This window comes from Danaus plexippus, assembly GCF_018135715.1.
Source record: "Danaus plexippus chromosome 13 unlocalized genomic scaffold, MEX_DaPlex mxdp_15, whole genome shotgun sequence".
NCBI classification, from domain to species: Eukaryota; Metazoa; Arthropoda; class Insecta; order Lepidoptera; family Nymphalidae; genus Danaus; species Danaus plexippus.
The window spans coordinates 4,390,106-4,414,934 of record NW_026869849.1 but is presented as its reverse complement, the minus strand read 5'-3'; the positions used below and the strand labels follow the sequence as shown (position 1 = coordinate 4,414,934).

Here is a 24,829-nt window from a genome sequence, read left to right as displayed (position 1 = left end):
TATATATATTGTTTAACCTTATTTACAACTCTTTTTAGCTCATAAAGAGTAGGCTGTATTAAATGCGTTGTCAAAACCAGTTTTCTGTTTTTTCGCTCTTGTTTTACATTCATGAATTGGCACTTGTATTATTTTCATTATACATTACAGATGTTCAATGGAAATCCGATACCGGGCGCTAAGGAGCCTTTGCTTGTGAAGTTTGCCGATGGGGGTAATAAGAAAAAGGCCCTGTATAATAAGCAGAATGACAACAACGGTAGAGTGTGGCGAGACAACAATGATTCGATCACTCAGGTATTTAAAAAAGTTTAAACAAATGTTGTTTTAATTTAGACTTTTGTATTTGTATAACATTTTAAGAAACGACCTGTTTGTATGAAAAATCTCAAAAATTTTGGGGCTATTCAATATAATTCAACCACTGAGTCCTTGCATGCATGTAATTTAATTAGAATACAAGATGCTTTTCTTGACTTTTTTATAGGCCGAATAAATAATATTAAATTAAAATATAGTATAAGTTCTTTTAATATTATTTATATATATATATATATATATATATATATATATATATACTAACTATTTTTTTTACGTGTTTCGAATGCCATTGTATAAAAAATAAATGATCCTAAAAGACAAGGTTGTCCGTGTTTACTACAGCGCTACATACACCGACCGGAGAACAAATACAATTGCCATATATGAGGGAGTAAATCTTCATACCTAAAACTCAATAAGTCCGCTACAGTTATGATAATATATAAATTACATATGCCAACTATTTTTCTTGCTCTCACTTACCTTCTCATTTTTTTATCGTTTTGGTAAAAATTTTGACGCATTAAAAAAAAATTTTTTTTCGTATTTTACCAACGTCTGCATTGTTGAGCGTCAGTTAGATCAATAATAATATATTGAAATGAAGCTGTTTTATCAATTTTATTATTCCTGTAATACTATCCTCATAATAAGGACATAAATCGCATTTAGATTGAGTAAGACTCTAATGACGTGTCGACTTGAATGCTAATAATGGCTAGATTAGTTCATTCAAATTATATTAATAATCTATTTTGCGGTAATAAATAATCATTGTGTATGTTATATGTTACAATTTGTGGCAGGCGATGAGTGTGACGGGTGTGTACGCTAGCGGTGTCGGCGGCGCCGGCGGGGAGTGCGGCGTGTACCGCAGTAATGTATACGGCGTGGCGTTCCATCCTCAGCTCCACGCTCCAGCCTGGCTGCCGTACGCGGCACTGCTGCCGCCCGCCCATCACGCGCCCCACGCCCCGCACCCCGCACACCCCGCACACCCACAGCATCTGCCCATCGATACCGTGCCTAGTCAATATGTGAGTGACCGGCTATTCTTATATGTTACATGTTACTTACACTCACCTCGCGGACATCCAGATCAAATCAACCGTGATCCTGGAATATTATTTGATAATTGTTTTTAGAAATTTAGAAATATAACAAGTCTGTGTTCAATATATCTTTTTAAAAATTTTCTGTTCTGAGAACATTCCATTATTAATTTCCTAATCCAACGAAGTAATTTTGTGTATTGTTAAGAAAAAATCTGGCAACACTAATTCATACGACGGTTTGTAAAGGTCTAGTTTGTGTTGATTTATATTAATATTTCTCTAATACTATAATGTATTCTGTGCATCTGCGTTCTCTAAAGGATTTATACTATGAAGTATGAACACATGAATATTTATATAACCGCTATAACCGGTCCATGATCTTTTAAATTATAACCTCCTTTCATAGTCTAGTTATCATTGAGATAGTCTGAATATCATATGCGTTATTTCAAAGTTTTTAACATGTTTGAAATCACTTAAACATTACGTACTCGTTAGTATAATTTTTGTAATACGATACAAGTTCGTTTTTATCTCACGAGTCTATCATATGGAGATGAAAATAGATATAATTGTGTGGACTTTGACTTGACGTTCCATTTTCTTATACATACATAATATCTCATCTATGTAAATACATATATCAATGATCCGGCAAACATTACATAACGGCTCTGACAAACCGTCTCTCTGTTTCCAGGTGAACTGGGACAGCTTAAGGCCGGAAAATGAATTATACGTGAGTTCGGAACATAAAACATTTAATAAAATAATTGATTCAGTAATAAGTTATAACATATTTTTTCATCTTTCAGTACTTCGCGTCGCACCCTTACCAGTATTTCACTGGTCCAACACCGCCCATCATTCAGATGCCGATGGAGAGCGAGCATGCGTCGACGGCCGCCTCCCCGGACGAGGCCTACCAGCCTTACCCCCCCAAGTAGACCGTAAGCCTATCCAAGCTGTACACGAGCCAAAAATCAAAGCAACTGTGACTTTAAAATGTTAATTTGTTTTAGTTTTAATTTGCGTTATGGACTTCATCGAAAGCTATGTGACAATGTTAGCCTTTTTTCTTGGCAATTTATGCCTTTTTATTTATTTGTTGGGCTTTCATCCGACACGGCTTTGTGCTGATTGCGATTCGCTGTTTGATGAGGTCTTTTGACGGTATCGGGGAGAGGATTGGATGTATAGATATAGCTGCAATTTTAAATGTGTTTTTAAATTATAATTTTATTATTGTTTTATGGAATTTTTTAATGTAAGATTTTAGGCGCAGGTTTTGAACATGTTGACACGATTATTTAAGATAGTTAGGTATTTATTTTAGCATAATTTAATTTCATTGATTTAAAAAGAAAATTAATTATCGTCTAAAGAAAATTTATTTTATTTAAACACAATTGTAGTAGACTTTCCAAAAAAAGTGAAATCACTAACCGTGTATCTAAACGATGTGCAATCCGGATTCTCAAATGTATTAGAAAATTTATATTCCTTTGTAACAAAAACTTTATTTCGTGTTTGAGATCGATAGTCGTGAGAAAGCAATATCTGTGCGGGTAATTTAAAGATGGTAAGGGAAAAGGTCATATCATGTGGAAACAAATTTATATGCTACCAAATTGTAAAGTATGAAACGACTAATTTGTTATAAGAAAGATTTATCACAGTTTAGACGTCGTGCAAAGGATTATTGCGGAGATTTAAAATCTTTCGTGTAACTTGTATTTTTAAAATACAAGAGATGTATCGTAAATGACAAACACAACTAATATTTTACCATTTCGATTAGACTTTTAATAGACGACGTAGGTGTTTTCGACAACCGCTTGGGGTTATAGTGGTTATATGTATGTATATGTTCAAAATGTGTTTGGCATGGTGCTTTAGTCATTTTATTTGGAAAATGATACTATATATATATAAAACTATACAGTATTATCTACATAAATCAATCATACTGGTGCAGTCTTCCAATTGCAAGTACATACATATATTTAAAGCACGTATAAAATATAATTTATCGATTCATGGTTTTTGTTTAAAACGTATCACACATAAGCCAGTGGTAACCTTCGGCTATCTCAAGACGCTTATACATTATTACTACTACCTAACTTGTCCTAGAGTTAACTTCTCGTGGTTGTACGCGTTTCTATCACAGCTTTTGTTTATGTTTCAATACACGAAATAATATTTGAAAACGATGTTGCCAACTACAGACTGAATTTATGTATACCGTAAAGTTCCAGATGACTATTTCTTGATCCGAGTTTTGATTAAATTGATTAATTAATTATTAGTTTTGGAGGGAAGCGTATGTGTGACACGAGTGAGTAACTGTTAAGTGGCAACCCTGGTAACCTACGAGACTAAGGTTGCCAGCGCCTCGCGCAGGCTCAGGCACGCTGGTAAGCAACATTAGCAATAAGCAGTTGTATGTAAAGTCTATTTATACATTTTACGAGTCTATACAAATTTTTGTACATTGAAACTCATGTTTGAAATACGTGAATGAAGTGATCCTTTTTTGAGAATCATGTACTGAATCAAACGTAGTTGTTATTTTTAGGCGGTCGGCACATTCCACTAGAAAACATCAAACAAAAATTCCACGATTGATTTCCACATTATGAAAAAACACGGATTCGAAATCCGACGTACGGAAGCCGTTTTGGCGTAACATTTTGTACCATCACGTAGGTTTTGGGTACACTTTATGACTTTATATAAAATTTGATATTTTTATATTGAATATATATAAATTATACATGGATATGTATACATGTATATATTGTTGATGGGTACGAGTAAAAGCCTACTATATCGCAACTGTTTAATTCTATTTTGGCACGTCAAGTTTCATCAGAACCAAAGTATACAAATCATTTAAATCGAGTAAGAAGTAGGGAAATATTTATACAACCCAGGGACTGAAGACTAGCTAAATGTTTGATATATTAACTGTATTTTAACTGGCTATAAGGAGATAACTTCTTTATTCAAAACCTGTGAACCGACTTATAATAAAACAATACAGGAAATGAATTAGATGACGGCAGGTTTTGAATGAACGACGTAGACTTTGAACGAATTAGTAGATTTTATTAGTTTGATTCAAATTTTCAGAAATAGACTGAGATCGAATAATTGACTTACAAGTTGATAAAATATTTGCAGTTTAGAAACAATAATAATTAATTAAACATTAACATTGAATGGAATGTATAAAATTGTTATATTTTTTACTTAGACACTACGTAATTTACCTACCATTGATAAGCTGACTGCCTGACTGACATACATTCAGTGTGTATTTACCTATAAAGCAAAATCATCGGTACAAGATTGCATCGTGAAATCAGTACCAATAGTTTCTACTTTCGTCACTCACAAGTCATCGAAGATACGAAATTATCCGGTAATTTTTGAGTGAACGATCTGTTCTTAGGTGCTATTGATATTTGGTCTGACGGTGAAAACTCTAGTTTTAACGATTCGGAGAATTTGTTATTTACACATATAAATGTCATCGGCCTTGTAAATACGACACTGAACGTATAATAACTCCGTAGATCAGTGATGTATGTACCTAATTACCAACTTAATCTCTGATCAGGCCAAATATCTTAAACTGACTGTACCGCCTTGATTCGTTGACAATTTAAAAACAAGTGACATTCGTAATGCGATGGACAACTGTCGCGTCGTATATAGTTTAGTAATTCGATCGTATTGTTCGAAGTACAATTGTGGCTTCCTGTAAATGCAGTCTTCCGATAGATGTTTCCGCTTTTGCATTTATACATTGTGGTCATTATATAAACATTTTGGTTTTATTTTGTTTAACCTAACCAGGGTCTTAGATTCTCCCATTCCGTATTGGTGTCCATTTAAAAAGATTGTTTTTTTCATTCCACAGTGCTGACAAAACTCCCCAAATATAATAGAATATACAAAAATATGTGACTAATAGTAAGTATAGTGTGTCGCGAAAAGAATATATTGTGTGTAGTGTAGTTTACCGTCAAAAACAAGATATTGATGTAATTCAGTACGAGTTATTTTTGTAATGCTTTCCTTCCATTGAAGCAATAAACCTAATTTGATGGTAGTGCCTTCAGCTTTGTTAAATAATGAACAGTTAACAATAATATAGCAGTTGCAAGTGCTTTACACAATATTTTTACAGGTCATAAGACGACTTACCGTATTCATAGACGTAGTAATAATATTAAATTGTGGTTAAAATATTTTGTACTAACGACTAAAGGATATAATGTGGCTGTCTAATCGTTGCATTTTTCACACATGATGTAAGGATTAATTCGTGGATATAAAATCGTAGATGTTCCTAGTTAGACTCACTTCAACATTCTTGACATGTGTCGTTATGATACGTTACAATGAGATTATTGATGAGGATTTGTTATAATGTATAAGGAGAGCTACTCAAAACTAAAAGCACAAAAAATGCATATTGAGGAACCAATTCCTAAATACCAAAACTGCGATAAAACTGTTTAATCATGTCGATGAATAGAAGTGTTAAGAAAATGTTTTTAAAATTAAGTCATTTAGTTTTTAAGAGAATGTTGACTCGTTTTACAACGGTGAAGTGACAGGTTAACGGAGCGGATATGAATTGAAGGTTATCTTTAGGGTTTAGGTTTAACTATAGATAGGTTAGAATAGTAAAAAAAATGTTTCGATGCTAAGATAAATAGAATAGCCTTAGAATATGTAGGATCGCGACCCGTGAGCGCCTCACGCCGACTCTAGGGTAGTTTCCTTTGTTAGTTTATTAAATAATTTAATTTGAATGGACTGAAGTCGGTGAGCGGTGCGAACGCGGTGGCGCCACTAGCATAAGAGATTTAAGAAAAATAGTGACACTTTTGGATAAGTTTCAGTTGAACAAGTTTTGCTTTCACCTCTTCTGTTATGTAGTGGACTAAGTGTAAAAGAAAACTAAATGAAAAAATCAGTGGGAAGTGTCGATACGATTGTATTTGTCCAATGTGTATTAATATAGTGTGGTGTTCTACCCAGCAGACTAGTCTAGACTGTAGAATAGTTTAGGTAACAATTTAGTTAGGTAGCCTAGGAATACGAAATGCAAAAAAATAAAACTTCATAAAATGTAAAAAAAAAGATGAAATTGTTGGTAAGAAAGATTATTTTTAAGGGACATGTTGCTTCGTTGTGTTATGATGTGAGGTTTGGCATAACTATGATAATAGTGTAAAAGCATTTCTCGCAGAGAAAAGACATAGAGGAAAGTTATGTATCTATTTTGTTACAAAGTGTTTGCAAGTTTCTATATAATGCTATAAGCATTTTATGTGACCCGCATTATTTATAGTTATGCTGAATGGAGACTAAAATATATAAATAAAAACAAAATGGTACTAAGAAGCATGTTTTATTGTGACGACTCATGTTCCTTTGCATTGAACATATTTTGTAAGAGCAAATGATTGAAATAAAACAAGCAAAACCAAACTTGTGTGCTTTATTTACTTCTCGACACCTTGCCGCCGTTTCATTTCAAATCCCAATAATACTTTTACTACATAAAAATTTTAGAACTTAATTACAATTACTTCAAATATATACTCGAGTCCTATTTATGTAACTGATCTAAAAACTCTTGTAATGTTGATTAATTTTCACATAACCTAAATATTTTAAAAGCAATTTGTATCAAAGAGTACATAATAAATTTATTAAACAGTTATAGTAACTAACTATAATCTTTATTCTACTCATTCACATGCTGAAATAGAATATGCATCTTTTTGACTTCTACAAATTTAATTCCACTTTTTTTATTATATTTGTATGTTAGAAAATAATTCATATCATTAACTACACACTTGTATCGTAGCATCAATTTACTTATTATTAAAAGGAGTGAAGGGAAAGTTTTAAAACATTGGTATGCTTTATTTGTAATAAAATATATGTATTTGTATCAATTTCTTTATTGAAGCGCATGTTTGGATTTGAATATCCTCAGTGTGTTATCACAGGAGCCACTGATAAGTAATGCTGGGTGGGACCAGTCGCAGCAGAGTACTTTATCCTCATGACCGCTCAGATCATATAATGGAGTTTTTGGACTGAAAATAATATATATATAGTATTATTATAATGTATAAGACTTTATGAGATAAGTTAACTCAAAAAGATATTTTAAATAAATAGTATTTAATGCACAATGCTCATGCACAATATTCATTGACTTAAGTATGAGAGCTTAAAATAGAAAGTGAATGGAACTCGTTTTCTAGAAAATCTTATGTATTTTATTTTATTCTCCTACGATGTTAAAAAAAGTAGTGTTTAAGAATTTATAAGTTTGTTCCTTATGAACAGTAACAGCAAAATCAATCTTATTTTTTGTCTTCAAACTGCATTTTACAATTTGTAAGTTGATGGAATTTTATTAATATGACAAAGTAATATTTGTTAATGTTTATACAAATATCTGCTGTACTGTATTCAATATAAAAAAATAGCTCAATATAAGGCTATGAACACAATATAAAATCTTATTGCCTCTAATGTTTGGTGTCTTGTATCAAGGCATGTTATTTATATTAATTTGTAATATATTATTAGTACTAAAATGGTCATTAAAATTAATCTCTGATAAAATAAAAGATGTACCTTCTCGTCTCCCATAACTTCACCTGGCCATCATAACCAGCGGAGAGGAACAATGTGTCCTTAGTAGTCGACCAACGTACAGATTGCACCCAACCATTATGTGATGTATAAGTTGTTCGAACTATGCTATCTGAAATAAATTAATAATAAATACATAATATTAAATTCTAGTGCATATATGTGGGGTATTGATTTACATATAACTAGTCCTTACTTATATTAAAATTTAAAGATTTTCAGAAATATCATAGCAATACAAATATATCATATTTTTATAAGGAAACCACACATAAATTTATACAGTGCATATACATAGTTTTTTAAAGCAAAGCAATCAGATACTGTACTTGAGATAGTTAAACTATATATATCATACTAAAGAAATAGTATCAAAAGAAAATTACCTGTTGATCTTGGATCATAAAGTCGAATGTGTCTGTCTGCTGAGGCTGTTATGATGTTATTGTTTAACGGTGACCAGTCCAAATCAAAGAAGGCCTTATTACCTGGAAAGACACATTACATAACATTATACTCTTATGTATTCGTTACACTTGGTCGGCATTGTTTAATAATAATATGATGTCAAGTGTAGCTATATTACTTTATTGTAGTAGTTTCTGTCATTCAGTCTTGCTACTTAGCACAATACATACATGACGATTTTAATATAGTGTTATTGAATATTAACATACGAAAAAAAAAATTAAATTTTTATTAAGGTCATATAAATGGTATACTTCTCACCGGCAATTTCCTGTTTCAATCCTCCAAGTTCACAATCCCATATCTTAATCAAATGATCCCAACCACTAGACACGACTGTGTTAAAATCCATCCACTTTATACCGGAAACAGCCTCTCGATGGCCTTTCAAAGTTGTTAATGGTTCCTAGAAAATGCTCTTTATAATCAGTCTCTAATATCTATGATAGTATTTTAATATTAAAGCAATTATGAACTTATTCATTAATTATAATACAGAAAGAAAATCTAGAATTAATTATTATATAAGCTGTTTTAGAACCTGCAATCTCCGGAATATTGCATTTCAATTGCTTTGCCATTTAAGTCACTGTAATATTTATGTTCACCATATTAATTTTAAATTGTATACTATTTTATGTGTTTAAATATGAAAATTCTATTAACATACTCTTATTTTTCCTTGTTCTGGACGACTTTTCTTTTTGGCAGGTGCATTATGTTCATCAGAAAGACCTAGTGATTAAAAAATTGTATGAAAGTTACTAATAATCGATAAGTGTAATATTTAATACATTAAAATTATAAGAGTAAAACTTACTAGTGCTCCAAAGACAGATATTGTTATCCCAGCTGCCAGTAGCAAAACGTTGTTTATCCGCCGACACAGACAAACACTCAACACCCTTTTCATGTGAACGACAAGTAACAACACAGTCTACGGAATTATTAGAGGAATTCCATACCCACAGCATAGCTGATTGGTCGTGGGAACCACTGAGGAATTAATTTCATATATAAGAAATATTGGTACACTTATTATTAATATTTTCAGCATAAAAATCAAAATACATCAAGTATGAAATAAGTTTAAAACTAGCCTTATTCTATATATTGTGTTTAACATAATATTAGAAAATTAATTTTTAATTGAAGTAATTACCAAAATATTAAAAATATTTATCATTGGAATTATACATGTTACTTATATATTTTCCTATATACCTCACAAAGATTGCTTGCTCATTGGTTACAGAAACCCATGATACTGCTTTAACAGGAGATGTGTGGCCAGGTATGGAAAGTTTATGTTGCCCTTTTGTACTCCAAATGTGAATACTGTTGTCATAACACCCTGATAATATCCTGAAATTATATCATACAATTAATAATTTCTGTTAGTTTTTGACAACAATAACATATCCTAATTCAATGATGAGACTGTAAGGACTACAAAATTACCAGTTGCCTTGAGTGTGTACTGCCGACACCCAATCATCGTGCATCAAACAATCTTGAGGTCTAGGTGCGGGAAAACGCTCTAAATATTCAACTTCTAATGTGTCTTCTGTGGAAATACCTTTCTCCTGTATATGCTCCGCAATTGAAGTACATAACAGTTCTCCACATATTAAAAAATCAAAATCAGCTACTTTTTCTAAAGATGGATTAGTTTCCTTTAAAAGTGCTTTAAGAAGAGTATTAAGATCCGATGACAAAACATTGCTTTGTATAGCTATAGGACTATCCGGAACAGCATATCTAAAAGAAAAAAAACGTAAAATTATGTGTACACATAAAATAAAAGTAAACAAAATAGGGTAGTTTCTTACTGTTCCTGTTTGGTTACAAATCGCACGAGTAATTGACTATCCCCTAAATCAGCCATGTTATAAAAACATCTAAAAATTGGTTGCTAAAAGCGTCTTTTATTTGTTCTTTGAATTAGTATTTAAGTATGGAAGTTTCAGAAAAAAATTTAATAACAACAAATACGCATGGGAAAAGCACACCGACACCAGCACAATAATTTAAAGTGTAAGTAGCCCTTAACATACAACATAGATAATGTAAGAAATTGAGTTCATAATATGTTGTAAATATAAATATAAAATTTATTTCTAAATAAAATAATATAGAAATAGTTTGTAAAAATATTATTTTCCAGTAAAATACACAGTTTTGAAGATATTCCTTTAATCTTAATAATACCTGTTTAATTATGAAAGTCCAGATTTAGACTTTAACTATCACTGTAAATCTTTAAGTAATCCGTAATTTTTAAAAAAGTATCTCTTAATATTTCTATGAAACGAAATCTATTTCTAATAGCTAAAATATAATAAATTCCAAGGAATTGAATAGATAGACGATTTTGAAATTAATATGCTAGGCTTAATGTTGTACTGTATGAAAAGTGAAGTTTGAATGTCAATGCCGTGCAGCCGTCATTTATCAATGTTGACATATAAAATTGAGGTTATATCATGTGTTTTTATTTATAAAATTAATAAACCAAGCAAAAAAAAAATAAAAATATAAAATGGTTACGCAAACGGCAAGTAGTGACAAAGCGTCAGCAAAATATGTTTTTAATAGAAAAGCCGGTAGAAGTATTATAGAACACCGTCCTATATTTTCACCGGATGGACAGTAAGTGATAAAAGCAAAAGTTAGACGAACTTTATAATCTTAACTGTTGTTCTAAATAACATAAGTAAAAATATAAAAAAACTATAATTTCAGATCAATTGTTGTGGTTGTAGAGGACCTAGCCCGAGTGTATAACATACAAACGGGGGATTGTGTTCGTACACTCCAAACGGAAGGCTCAGTGGGACAGTTAGTAGGGGTACAGTTCACAGAGGATGACGGTTATAACTTGTATGGATGTTCAGAATACGGATACGTCACTACATGGACTTGGGAGCAAGGTGCAGTGCTTCGTGAAATTGTAATAATTATTTTTTTCTTTGTAATTTATTTAATAGACTAATCATACACTAAAAATGCTTTACATAATTTCGGTAAAGAGCTGAAACTCATACACTGCTGAACCGTTTTTGAGCAAACATAGCTGAGAACCACCATAAGTAAAATGTCTTTCAAGTGATAAAAATTCTATCAAAATCTGATCTTTTGAGATCTATGATGAAACAGACAGACACATAGACATCCACATCAAACTAATAACACTGCCCCTTTTTGCATTGGGATTAATGATACAATGAGGTTTTTTTAAAATAAAAAAACTATCTTTAATTTTTAATGTATGTATTGTGCTAAGTAACAACACTGATTGGCAGAACTAAATATAATAAAATGATCTGCCTACATTATAGTTGACATCATATTATTATTGGACAACACCAACCAAGTATAATTAATATACAACAGTTTAAAATTATAAATTTAACTGTTGTTATATATAACAAAATAAATAACATAAACACCAAGATTAATATAAAAAAATATATTCTTGTACCATCAAACTAAACACAGTCCGTTTGTACTCAGATTATTTTTAATATATATTTATTCAATAATATTTTCCAGAAACTAAGCCTGTCAAGTGACTTGAAAATAATATCATTCAATATAGTTGACAACAATGAATGTTTTATAATTGCCATTCAACCAGACAAATCACTCCATCTTGGAACGTATTCAGTGAAAGACGGCATATTATTGTATGAATATTCTGTAGTTAAGTGTTTCTACTATGGCATCATATCGGTGGCTCTTGGCTGGTGCAATGGTGACAGATATGCAGCTTTTACAGTTGGAACTAGGAAACTCTACATACAAAATTTATCCCAACCGCATTTGAAATCAGAGTAAGTTATATATGTGATATAAAATTTTAACCAGAAGTGAAAACTAATGAAATATTACTCTCTTAGAATACAAAACCATAATCGTCTTCGAATCATGGCTGTAGCGGCTCATCAGAAAGATAGTACAGTTGCTATAACTGATGCAATCGGGAGAGTTACAATTCTAAGAGGAAATTTATATGATTCCAACAGTATAGCAAGAGAGGTGATGCATTGGCATTTCCTTCCACCATTAGCGGTGTGCTTTTCAGTTCAAGGTAATTTTTAAAATTTTATTTTTTATATTCTATATAAAATATAATATATGATTATATACTGGCTAATATAAAATATAGTATAGTATAATATTCTTAAGCATCTATTTATATATTAATTATTGATAATTATCAACTAGAAAGGGTTTTTATTTGTACTCAAAATTTTCTTATAATTTTGGGAAAGATATTTTGATTAATATAATATGTCTGTGTTTAATTTTATATAAAAGTAATCCTAAACAGGTCACTTTCTGCTACCACAATAGATGTTATAAAACCTTTTATCATGTACTTTAAGGTAATTACCTTATGACTGGCGGTATGGAAAAAGTGTTGGTAAAATGGACACTAGGTCCATTGGCCACCAAAACCAACGAGAAGAGCTTTATTCCACGACTACCTGGTATTGTGAGATTCATAACAGCGAGCAGTTCCCATATAGCAGTCACATTGTCTAACAACTGTAAGTACTAATTATGTATGTTTTTAATAGAGCCTAGAACTAAATATTCTATTGGTATGTAAGTATGCCTATTATGACTCTATTTACATATCTTAGCCTTGAATCGTATGAATGTTACAATCATTTCATTGATTTTTTTTTAAGTAACAAAAGTAGTCTCTAGTATACCTATAAAAGCTTTTTGTCCATATTTAATATGTATATATGTATATATGTATATATGTATAAAACATTTTTGCACTTGATACATTCCAGCTATAGTGATAGCCAGTCCGCAGCTGGTTGTATCCCGTACTATCTTAGAATGTGGTGGAACATCTCCTCACGTGAGATTCCTGGCTTCAACATTAGTATGGGACAGATCGCGAGCAGCCCTACTACTCCCTGGCCGTACTGGACACTTGCAACTCTATTCCACAAGCAGTGATACTGTTCTTTGCAATGTAGGTTAACCATATCTGGAGATCTTTATGCATATAAGACATTTTCGATTGCTGAAGAAGTATTGTTAATCTAAGTGTTTTTGCTAATTCACTTTTGTCAATAAAAATTTTTTTGTCATTCCCCCTAATGTCACTCCATTCCAGTTATGATATTTTTCCAATAAATTAGTAATTAGTCAAGTTAAACCAGAGCCTTACCTGTACTGTCAAAAATAAAAGCTTTTGGACTGCAGAAACTCTGTTGTTGAGTATTGTTGGTTCTGAATTTAGTAAGTGAGGGAAGAAATTTACATTTGTATAAGACAATTCAATTAAGACATGGCGCATAGTACTAAAAATATATTATTGTCAGAATATATCGTTATTAGTTTAATGACTACATATTTTGCAGGTTGATATAACTGAAATGAATAGTTTGCCATCGGAACGACAAAATTTAATACCATTGGAAACGGAAGTCACTTGCACAGCGATGAGCGCTGATGGATCGTGGCTGGTCACTTCCGAGTACAGAAACGACGGAGTCTTATATCCAGAAGAGAAATTAAAATTCTGGGCCTCCCAACAGAACACCGCTACACCGTTTAAACTAAACACTTGTGTGAATCTGTCGCACGGTGGATGCAATGTTGTGGCTTTGGCCCTAAATAATAAGGGCGAGTTTTGCGTATCATCAGGCGCCGATCAGAAGTTCAGAATATGGAAACGCAGTACCAGTTCACAGGATAATAGAAAGAAAATAACATGGACCTGTCTGACGGCTTGCTACTACTCATCGGGGATTTCACATTTCCTATCAAACCCGGTCCTCAATCAGTACAAAGGGAACAAAACACCTAACACAGACGATTCAGACTTGCCATATATGAAAAAATGTTTCATGGAAAATGATATTCTGACAAAGATTGTCAATATTCATAAGGAAAATAATTTGCAATTGAATACCGGGGAGAATAGAGATGATGAGTTTTCTATGGGCAGTGTTGCCATATCGCAGGATGGGTCGTTGATAGCGGCTTGGTTTGGTTGCAAGTTGACTCTATGGGATACACATTTGTGTAACTTGCGGACAACGCTGTCCCATCCCGCGTTACGACCGAGAGGTATCAACGTACAGTTCGGCAATAACGACGCTGCTCATTATGTGAGTACTGGTTTTTAGATCATTAAGAAAGACCTTAAATTTATTTTTCATTATCTGCATTTCCCGCCTTTAATTTTAATTTCAAATCCTTTTTTCGTTACGACTTATTTGAAATTATGTTTACTATTAATTTTATAACACTTAAATATCCATCATATTGATTAGACACAATTTTCATAATTGTTTTGTATCATTAAACAAAAAATAGTTTTTTTATTTTGTTATTGTTTGGTAGTATGTTATTAATTTGTAACTACCCACCCACACAGTTGGTATGTACAACTAAGAGATGCCTCGCCGTATGGAGCCTTCTATCTTTAACCATGAAATGGATTGTGCCATTAAATACAACTTGTCTCGTAGCCGATCCTTGTTCAAACAAAATGGCCGTCGTAACCAAAAATAATGACGGTGAGTAAATAAATAATCAGTCCTTTAATGACGTTGCAATTTTCCTCAACATAAAGCTCTCGAGCAACAATATCAGGTTATATTCCCGCTCGTACTGATGAATTTTCATTCTATATTTTGTTTTTATATTTTAAATTAAAATATTTAACTGACCCGTGAACCATTTTGGTACAATTATAGCGTATATAATGTAATAATATTTATATTTCAGTGTTCGTATTCACGCCACACAGCTCAATACCGATATTGAATCTGAAGAGTTTGATAGATTGTAGAAGTGGTGTGTTCAGACATTGTGTGTTCGGAGCGGCTCCCGGCGATGACGTCAGATTGTATATGATGAGGAATGATTCAGTAAGTTTTTTACACATCGTAAGTTAGTGAGTAAGTACTTTTATACTTAGCAAGTACTATGTATACAAGACTAAACCGTCCAAATATCTGCGTCCTTACAAGTTTGTAATCTGCTAAAAAAAAAAACATGGTGGCAATTTTTTTTTTAAATAAGACGCCTACCACGAGTTTGTATCCCAAAACATAGCGCAGAAAGTTTTCATTTCTCTTTAATATACATGTTTTATTACGATTTATTAAAAGTAACTTGGAACTTTTTAATAGCGGACATATTGGAATAGCGAATTCACAATAACGTTTCCTATTGACTATTTTAACTTTTTTTTTTAAATTTATATTCTTAGAGAAACCTAAGTGTTCTTGGTGCATAGACTTAACATAATATGTCATACATACAAATTCATAAAAAATATATATCCTTTCATAGTTTGTTAATTTTCAAATCACTCTTAATATTTAATAATTTCTATCAAATTCCAGGAAATATACTGTTTGGAGCCCGAAAAGTGTCAAGATCAGTTGGAGGTCATATCTCAGAGGAACCAGCCCAGGTCTAAATTTAGCGTTCTGGTCGCTGAGCAACAGCTGTATGACGTGCGAAAAGCTGCACCAGCTGGAACGGAACAGCTGAACAGGGAACAGCTGGGTAACAACGCTATTAGTCAGGTAAGCTGAAACAATTCCTCAAAGGTAATATTCTATCTTTGGTACTGACATTAAATTGACAAAATGGTTGCTATGGGCTAAAGTTTAAGATTTCACGACTTTCAAATGTCTCGTGAAGCTTTAAAATTTTACTTTACTAATCATTTTTGATAATTGAGCATAAAACGTAAAATACGTACTATTTTTATTTTTATAATCAATTATCAAATGTAGTCCCTCCGCCGGATGACGTGAAACTTACTAATGTCGAAATGAAAATAGGAAGGGGTAGAAATCAATTTTTAAATGAACTCATTGTTTACTTAGGACAAACTTTATAAACATTGCTTACAAATGACCTGCCCATTATCTCGCTCCGTCTCTTTCTATTCCCCCTCTCCAGGAGCGTTGAGCGTTTAAGTCAACTCTGTCGGAAGTCGCATTAGAAGTTTCACTTCAAAAACCCTAATCCTGTATCCAAAGCAAAAGGTTTTTGATTATTCTGTAATGTGTTGGTTTTTTTTTCAAACATCTAGAAGTGTTATTTAAGATTCATACGTCCATATATTTTTCTGTACCGGCTCTAAACTGAGACAGAACAAGTTCACTAAGTGACGTCATTATAAATTCAATATGGCGGGATTCCGACTGTAACAAGCTAGTCAAATCATTATTATTTTCATACAATAGAACTAAATTATCGCTATTGTTTTAAAAAAACTTCTTGGTTGATAATAGTTTTTTTAATACTTATCATATTATAAGTCTGACTATTTTTTTTTCTATAAAATAATATGACTTTCATTTCAGTTCCTTTCTGGAGCACCTCACATGGTACCGCCAGTGAGCCTGCTGTGTCCTCTATTCCTACAACATATATCGGGATACGAGGAAAGTGAGCAAGTTGAAGACGAAGTGATGGAAGTAGACCCTCAGTCCAGTGATGATGAAGACATACAGTCGAAGTACACACCGAAGGCAGTACAAATGTGGGCTCCGAACTACGACGGTGTTAAGGAAAAGAGATTGATGCATATATTAAAAACACCGCTATTAGATAAAGAATCTGTTGTTACTGTTTTTGGTGTATGATTGTTTTAATAAAAAAGACATATTGACATAACGCTGTTTTATTTTTGAGGTTATAAATTGTATTTTGGAGTACAAAACTTATTAGTTACAATTAAATAGTAAGGTTAGTTGTATTAAGCGTATTAATAAAAAAAAAAAATTATTTAATCTGTAAAATTTTCTATAAATTTACTTCCTAGCGTATCTATAATTTAGTTTTAAAAGGACATTAAATTTGATTTTGATTTTATATATAACGAAATACTTCTGACGTTCAATAAAATGTACATTGAGCGTTACTTACGCGCGTGTGACGTAACATCCGTACTTATATGACTAAAGGAAATTTGAATAAAGAACTGTCACTTTTTTTTAGTTTAATCAGATAATTTTATGCTGTTTTCACAAGATAATTCAAATTAAGTATTTATAGATTTATTACAATAATATGTTCTTTATACAACCGATACATAAAATAAACGCATTGTTAAAGACTAAAATTATGAAACGACCATATGAAAGTTACTGAACAATTCGTTGCATATTATTTTATTTCAATAGACAATATCCTAAAATTGTGAAGGACCTCTCTTAGGCAGCATAATACCTTTTTTCCGTTGAGAAAAAGTCATTGATGAACCCCACCAGACCTGTGGAAAAAGTTTTATAAATTCTGATACAAAACAGCTAACTGGGTATCAGAATTTATCAGTTAAAAAAATATTTATAAGATTGAAAAAATTTTCTGATACAGATTTCTATAAAAATCTATCAGTTATGAGAATTTATGAGACCGTTTTCACAGGGAGCCCTCTGACCGGAGGGGCTTTGTCTGGCTCCCGGTAAGTAAGCTTAGTTGTTATTGATTTATTTGTATCCCGTAGTTATTGCTTAGTATGCATGCTTGTCAATTTACCCACTGAAAGCAACGAAATAAAACATCATCGCCATAGTATCGCCGGACATCGCGGGATCGCATTGACCGCCCTGGCGAGGAAACAAAAGCTACATTGACCTACAATACCTATAAATATATTAATTTTGATTTTATAGTATATTCGCAAATAGTAATCTTCAATTAAACAACACTATCATCCATACATTTTACAGAAGAAACATATCTTTATTGCCTGTAACATAGAAATAAAGTTAACAAATATGTAGATAATTATCATTATAACTGCAAATATTTATTAAAGATATATAATGTATTGTTGTATGAATATAATAATTTACAAGTATTGTTAATGTTAGTCACCAAACTTACAAGACCGTTAAATAAAATGGATTTTTTAACAGAAAATGATATTAAAACCATATTAAAGAATAGTGGATATCCCGCAGTGAATAATATGAATTGGTTGCTTACGAATTATTCCAACAGTCTGGTGGGATACCTCGGGGAACACCTCAGTCTCACAGTCAGCTTCGATTTGAATGGTGCATTTAAGAATATAAAATTTTTCGTGAAATGCCTACCAAGATTTGAAAAATGGAAGGCAGATTTTTTGAAAGATTTGATATTCTTCGATAAAGAATACACGATGTTGGCTGATCTGTTTGAAAAATTCTCGGAGCTCGACGGTGAGTGAATATTGTAAGATTTTAGGAGACTATTTTAAAATGTGGACATTTTTCTACTATCTTTAAATTCTCTACTTTAGTTTAATTTTGAACTCTAAATTTAAGTCTGAATAGTGTCTTAAAATATGTAGTCCTTTTTTTACATGTTGAAAAGATTATATTTTTATAATAAAATTTAATATATTATAATTATGATTTCTATTTCAGGATCTAGAAGATATCGACCTAAAGCCCTACTACTTAAGAAGGATTTATTTGTTTTTGAAGATGTCAGGGAATGGGGATATAAAATGCCATGTCAAAGAGAAAATCTAACATGGCTCGAATTAAAAGCAACTATTTCTGCTATGGCAAGATTCCATTCTCAGTCTTATATTTTTGAGGAACGTAAAAGCAAATTATTGGGAAGGTCATATCGTATATGGGAAGACTATAGCGAATACTTGGCAGAACCAGCTCAAGGTCAATCATGGCGAGAAACAGGAATGAACGCCGTTATCGATCTCCTAAAAGTTTTTTCAAAATATAGAACAAAAGACAACTTCGAATCAATTGTAGATAAAAGAATTCCTGAACTTTTTCATCTCGCTGAAGATCAAATAAGGCCTAGCTCAAGAAGCAGAAACGTTGTAGTGCATCGCGACGTTTGGTCTAACAATATATTTTTAAAACAACATACGGATGGAAATATTCATGCCCTCATAGTTGACTTCCAGACTGTGGTATATGCTGATCCCATGATAGATCTCGCTTCAATGATATGTTTTAATACCAAACTAGCGTTTAGAGAAGAATATATAGATGAAGTTATCAATATTTATCACGATTCTCTCACTAGAGAACTTATCGTGGAAGGAATCGATGTAGGATTGGTTCCTGACAAAAAAATTCTTAGGGAGAATTACAATGAAAGCATGTTGTTTGGCTTGACCCAAGCTGCTATAATAGTTCCTATAGTAATATTTGACGAAGATATAAAGAAAAATATATTTTCAGATGCTGATAAAAGTTATCGCTTTAATACTGTAAGCAGAAGTCAAGAATTTATAGACTTCGCTGAAATAGATGAGACGTATCGAGTGAGGACTTGTGAAATTATCGATGAAATACTTGATAGATTTGTGTTCCTCTGAATGTTTTAATTGAATGTAATAATTTAAGAACAAAAAAAAACTATATTTTACAATGATTTAGTATTTAATGCCTTATATCTTATGTTAAAATGTCTATCATTATCTTAATTAAATATATACTCATTGATAACACCATGTACTGAATATGTAATATAAATTAATATTTATATTATTAACACAATACATGTTACAGTATCTAGTTTATTTTAGCAATTGCGATTAAAATTGTATTTTTTTTTTTTACTGCATTAAAACATTATGGAATACAAAACACTTTCATTGGCTGAATTGAATGCGATTGTCGCTAATGCAGAAGATATACAGGAAGGTGTAGTCATAAAAGACTACTCTGTTGATCAAGCGAGCGATAAAATGCTTGGCTTTCTTGGTGATTATTGGAGACTAAAAGTAGAGTTGGTTACCAGTGAAAATGACACGTTACATAAAATATTCTTTATAAAAGCAATTTCGAAATCCAACGCCGCCAAAGCTGACATGGTGAGAGACATGAATTTGTTTGAAAAAGAATCTTGGTTTTACAACGTCATGGTAAAGAAAATGACCAATAACGGTAAGTTTTCTGAAACGTAGGTACTTAAAAGTAATAAGTGTCTATTTATTTTGAAAGTGTCCTGGTCCAGATCCTGGTCCAGAATCTCACATTATTTTTGTCAAAAAAATAATTATGTTTTATTTTATTTGAACTAAAAATTTAATTAGTTAAATTCATATTGACGAAGTGATATTTAAAATTTTAGTAAATTCTGAACCACATTTCTTTTCAGTATTTAGTAGGAATTAGAAATACCATTCACCATTAAATGTTTCATCGTGGGATACAAAAAATATTAATTATGAAACATTAATCCTCTTTTATTTTGCCTTTAAGGTCTCAAACCTTGGAGTTCCCGTTTCATCACATCGACCAATGAAGCGATGGTCTTCGAAGATCTAAATGCCCTTCAATACGAAAATAGAGATAAATTCGAAGTTTACGACGAAGAGCATATTTTACTCGCTCTAAATACGCTTGCTAGATTTCATGCTTCCTCTATTATCTTAGAAGAAGAGAACAGCAGACGAATTCAGAAACCGTACTTCATAAATGATAAATATCTGTTAGATAAAGGTGGTTACAAAACGAATAATACTTGGTTTGAACAATGTATGAAAGGCGCATTAGAAATAGTCACAACTATGTCCAAATATAGAAACGATGCAAAAGCTTTACAACAAATAGAAAATAAATGGTCTAAAGTATGGTACAGATCGTTGGAAATTACCGAAACGTCAAATAAATACCGTAACGTAATATGTCACCGAGATTTATGGAATAATAATATAATGTTCCGATATGAAAATGTTAATAATACTGTCAAAGTCGTTGATTGTCTGTTTGTTGATTTTGCCGCCGTGTCATTACAACCGCCGGCTAGTGATGTGATGCTTCTCTTCTATTGCACATTAGATCCGGTTTTTCGTGAACAAAATTTAAATTATTTCATTCATTACTATTATGAACAACTTAAAATTAATCTCAGCACTAATGGAATAGCAATTGAAAATATTATATCATTTAGGGACTTTATAGAATCTTGCGAAGAACAAAGATTGTGGGGTGTTATTGTTAGCGCCTGTCTCGTCCCTCAGTTTTGGATAAGTGAGGAGCTCACTAAGAAAATATTTTGTAATACAGAGGATTTCGAAAAAATACTCAATAATGATAAAGCTACTTTTATTAAAACAATGATTAATAATAACGAAGGTTATAAAAGAAAAATCCTGCCAATATTCGAAGAAATTGTTCATCGATATTGTTTGACTCCGTAAGTTAAGTATTTGCATTAAAAATTAATTTCAATTCACTAGAGTTAGTAAACTAATATTTTTGGTAGGTCAGAAAGTAATAAAGTTGTTTAAGTTAATTTTGTTTTTTTTTTTTTATTTATGCGAAATGCTTACTCCCATCTTCAAACCTGTAACATCTGGCATTAATTATGCAACACTTACTGATTAATCATGTATAAATCATTACATCTAGTCACAGATAATGCCAAAGCAAATTATTACCTTATCTCAGACAAATGTAAATTAACTATCACACAACCTATTTGGTACGTTACGAAGAATACATATGTCAAAACATTTAATTATTAAATAAATTGTATTATAAAATTTAAAGTTACGTTTTGGGTTTTAGCTCTTTTTTCATAATCAACTTATTTGTAGTTTTTTTAAATTTACTGTCTTCAATTCGTCTGTTTCCATATTTTTTATGCCAGGGGTCTTCGTTACGCTGGCTGTAAATGTCAAAAAATGGTCTCAACAGTAGTGTATAGATCAGCTCTAAGACACTTAAAATGCTCACTCCCAAGAACAATCCGCCGGTCCCGCCAGTTGACACTAAAATAAATGTCATTAATAAACAAAATACATTTACATTAAGTCTTAGATACCCGATAAGTTACAATATATTATTACACTACATACTATTTAATTTATCGCAAAACTTTGTATACGTTATAATTAAGTAGATTATTTTTTCGTCTGTTAGCAAGAATTAAAATCAATAATTTTATTTTTTATATATATATTTTTTAATTTTATGTACGTACCAACTAAATCAAGAACGCCTCTTACAACGTTTCGTCTATACCTTTCACTTGGTAAAACCGACAACTGTATCTCTACAGTGGAATATTTAAGAGTAATTGGTTTTATAAAGTCTTTTACAATAGTCAGCTCAGCTTCTGTACACGACGGAAGACAATCACAGAAGAGTCCTGGGTGGGTTGACCATCGAGCTCTTAAAACCTGGAAAAATTTGCTCTCGACAGGACATTATATAATATGATTTTAGTAATATTAAAAAATACTGTTTATTTTTTTTTTGCCAAATGAATTTACTCCTAAGTTCCCTAAATACATTCAGTCGCAGTGTGTTAAAAAGTAAAATATATAACATGCATATAAAACATTATAAGTCTCACTTACAGAAAGGAGATTAACTTTGTCATTAAGACAAATTATACCGTTTAAGTCACATTTCTCATCCTCCGGTGTATTGGGCATGAAGAAATTTGAACAGTTACATAGTCTCATCTGAGCGTCCTTCCTACATTGAACTGTACACGCGGAGTAGGAATAGTATGGATATACCTTGAGATTATTCTCATCTGAATACCTGCATCTCCTCTTTTCTGGTGTTATCATTCGTGCTGTTGCGTCATTTTCTATATTTTTTACTGTTATGTAACGCCTGAAAATAAATCTTAAGGATAATAAATATTCTTAGGATATATTCTTAGAAATTTCTCTTTCAAAATGGTCTTAAGAATATACAAAAAGAAATTATATGACTACAATATTTTTCATAGATATAAAATATCATATAATTTTTATAATATAAATCTAAAAAGAGCATTTTATGCTATTTATTATTATTACTATTGCTACATGTATATATGCAAACATTTAATCTAAACTATTTTGATTAATGCGTGTGAGTATAGAAGACAAGTTTATTAACCAGAACAAAGATGCAATCAATCTGATATCTTATTTTGAAACACTTTATGCTAAAAATTATTTTCTGGTATTAAAAAAAAAGGGTAAGGAATTATATATTTTTTTTAAATCAATACCATCGAGAGTGCAAATCATTCTTCATCAGGTATACCTGTAATGTGTTTCTAAGCCGACATTCATAATTTCTGAACCGAGGTAGCTTAATGAAGGGACGTCTTCTTCATTCAGAATATACACACTGACAGGCAACATAACTTCAAATTGAATCCTGCCCGGCCCCGTCGCCCTGTTGCTGTGCATTTTTAAAATTGGAACTGCCTCTCCCCTTAAAAACATTTGTTATTCAGGTATACTTACTTCTTAGGTTCAAAGATACAAACAATTGTAATGTTCTTGACAGGTTATTGACTTCAATTTGATTGAATTGTACCATAAATTCTATAGTAATAAAAGCTATAGAAACTGCAATAAAAACTATATATTACCCTTGTATCGTGTTTATAATAAAACACGGACCTATTTCCGTTTCAACAGGTCGAAAGTATTGGCAACAGTCAAATGACTTTTGATTCCATGAACAATTCGACATCACGTCATTGCACTCGCTCCTCACCTTGTAATATTTATATTATTATATTTTATAACTTATTCTATATTTCGTACTTGTCTCCTAAATACGTAAATATTTATTTATTGAAACTACATTTACGGGCTATAGTATTTTGGCAATCTATGCGTCTGACAAAAAAATCCTTAAAAGCCAAAAACAGTTCGGATTGCCTGATTATTACAAAACTATTTTTGTTGCAATATATTTATTAGATCATACGAGTTAAACTAACCAATTTAGCGTAGTAGGTTAAATTCGATTTGAAGCATTCTTCGGCGCTGTCTTCCCCCTGACAAACTTCCGATACGTAATATGTAACGCCTTTAAAAAAAGCTATCTCCTTCAAAACTTCTTCCATATTAAAATCGTGATCCTTTCCCCATAAGCTACCAAATAGAAAAGTGAAGTAAAATATATTTTTCTTATAATGTACACAAATTTTCACATTTACCCGTCCGATACAGCTCCTATGCGAACCGAATTATCTTGTTCACATACAGCAATCGATGGGAATTGCGTGTTCCAGTCCTTGTAAGTTGTTTCGACAACAAATGAAATTGGGCTATTTTGGAATGCTCTATACTGAGCTATTATTAACAGCGTAGATCCATACCAGGACATAGCTACAAATATCAGCCAAAATATCCTGTAGCACATCAAATTTTTTAATAAAGCTCTTGCTCTTATAGTAATTGGAAACTAATAGACACTATGGAATAAGAAATATACGTTTAAAAATTATTTTAAATTAGACGTGCATTTACATTTTACCTTTCTATCCAATGTCGTTCAGAATCTGCA

The 24,829-nt window shown here is 31.7% G+C and overlaps 6 protein-coding genes across 9 annotated transcripts in view; 4 read left to right on the top strand and 2 right to left on the bottom strand.

Annotated features, from left to right (window-relative positions):
* The window catches only part of LOC116770200 (protein alan shepard), a 58,896-nt gene extending 52,003 nt beyond the window's left edge, over window positions 1-6,893 (top strand). For all 4 annotated transcript variants that reach the window (XM_061527907.1, XM_032661569.2, XM_032661568.2 and 1 more), the window contains 4 exons: window positions 151-297; window positions 1,128-1,358; window positions 2,080-2,118; window positions 2,195-6,893. In XM_061527907.1, coding sequence (XP_061383891.1) covers window positions 151-297; window positions 1,128-1,358; window positions 2,080-2,118; window positions 2,195-2,326 — 549 coding nt within the window. In that variant the 3' untranslated portion in view covers window positions 2,327-6,893. The remainder of the gene's footprint in view (window positions 1-150; window positions 298-1,127; window positions 1,359-2,079; window positions 2,119-2,194) is intronic.
* Window positions 6,894-7,359: 466 nt separating this feature from the next.
* LOC116770082 (ribosome biogenesis protein WDR12 homolog) lies at window positions 7,360-10,578 on the bottom strand. Its single transcript, XM_061527909.1, has 9 exons — window positions 10,382-10,578; window positions 10,011-10,310; window positions 9,774-9,914; window positions 9,370-9,545; window positions 9,220-9,284; window positions 8,811-8,955; window positions 8,468-8,569; window positions 8,064-8,193; window positions 7,360-7,513 (listed from the first exon to the last, which is right to left on the bottom strand). Exons 1-9 carry the CDS (start codon window positions 10,435-10,437, stop codon window positions 7,375-7,377), a joined length of 1,254 nt encoding a protein of 417 aa, XP_061383893.1. The 5' UTR covers window positions 10,438-10,578; the 3' UTR covers window positions 7,360-7,374.
* A 420-nt stretch (window positions 10,579-10,998) lies between these two features.
* Window positions 10,999-17,225, top strand: LOC116770163 (WD repeat-containing protein 75). Its single transcript, XM_032661525.2, has 11 exons — window positions 10,999-11,201; window positions 11,295-11,502; window positions 12,105-12,385; window positions 12,452-12,642; window positions 12,941-13,105; window positions 13,361-13,548; window positions 13,940-14,692; window positions 14,962-15,103; window positions 15,315-15,457; window positions 15,938-16,123; window positions 16,913-17,225. The coding sequence occupies exons 1-11, from the start codon at window positions 11,092-11,094 to the stop codon at window positions 17,192-17,194; spliced, it is 2,649 nt and encodes an 882-aa protein (XP_032517416.2). The 5' UTR covers window positions 10,999-11,091; the 3' UTR covers window positions 17,195-17,225.
* A 1,175-nt stretch (window positions 17,226-18,400) lies between these two features.
* On the top strand, window positions 18,401-19,911 carry LOC133320217 (uncharacterized). Its single transcript, XM_061527865.1, has 2 exons — window positions 18,401-18,757; window positions 18,965-19,911. Exons 1-2 carry the CDS (start codon window positions 18,421-18,423, stop codon window positions 19,888-19,890), a joined length of 1,263 nt encoding a protein of 420 aa, XP_061383849.1. The 5' UTR covers window positions 18,401-18,420; the 3' UTR covers window positions 19,891-19,911.
* A 222-nt stretch (window positions 19,912-20,133) lies between these two features.
* On the top strand, window positions 20,134-21,783 carry LOC116770162 (uncharacterized). The gene is made up of 2 exons (XM_032661524.2): window positions 20,134-20,461; window positions 20,780-21,783. The coding sequence occupies exons 1-2, from the start codon at window positions 20,149-20,151 to the stop codon at window positions 21,718-21,720; spliced, it is 1,254 nt and encodes a 417-aa protein (XP_032517415.2). The 5' UTR covers window positions 20,134-20,148; the 3' UTR covers window positions 21,721-21,783.
* On the bottom strand, window positions 21,765-24,649 carry LOC116770081 (sodium channel protein Nach). Its single transcript, XM_032661431.2, has 7 exons — window positions 24,480-24,649; window positions 24,261-24,414; window positions 23,904-24,031; window positions 23,570-23,743; window positions 22,885-23,149; window positions 22,506-22,704; window positions 21,765-22,293 (listed from the first exon to the last, which is right to left on the bottom strand). The coding sequence occupies exons 1-7, from the start codon at window positions 24,647-24,649 to the stop codon at window positions 22,073-22,075; spliced, it is 1,311 nt and encodes a 436-aa protein (XP_032517322.2). The 3' UTR covers window positions 21,765-22,072.
* Between the last annotated feature and the right edge of the window lie 180 nt (window positions 24,650-24,829).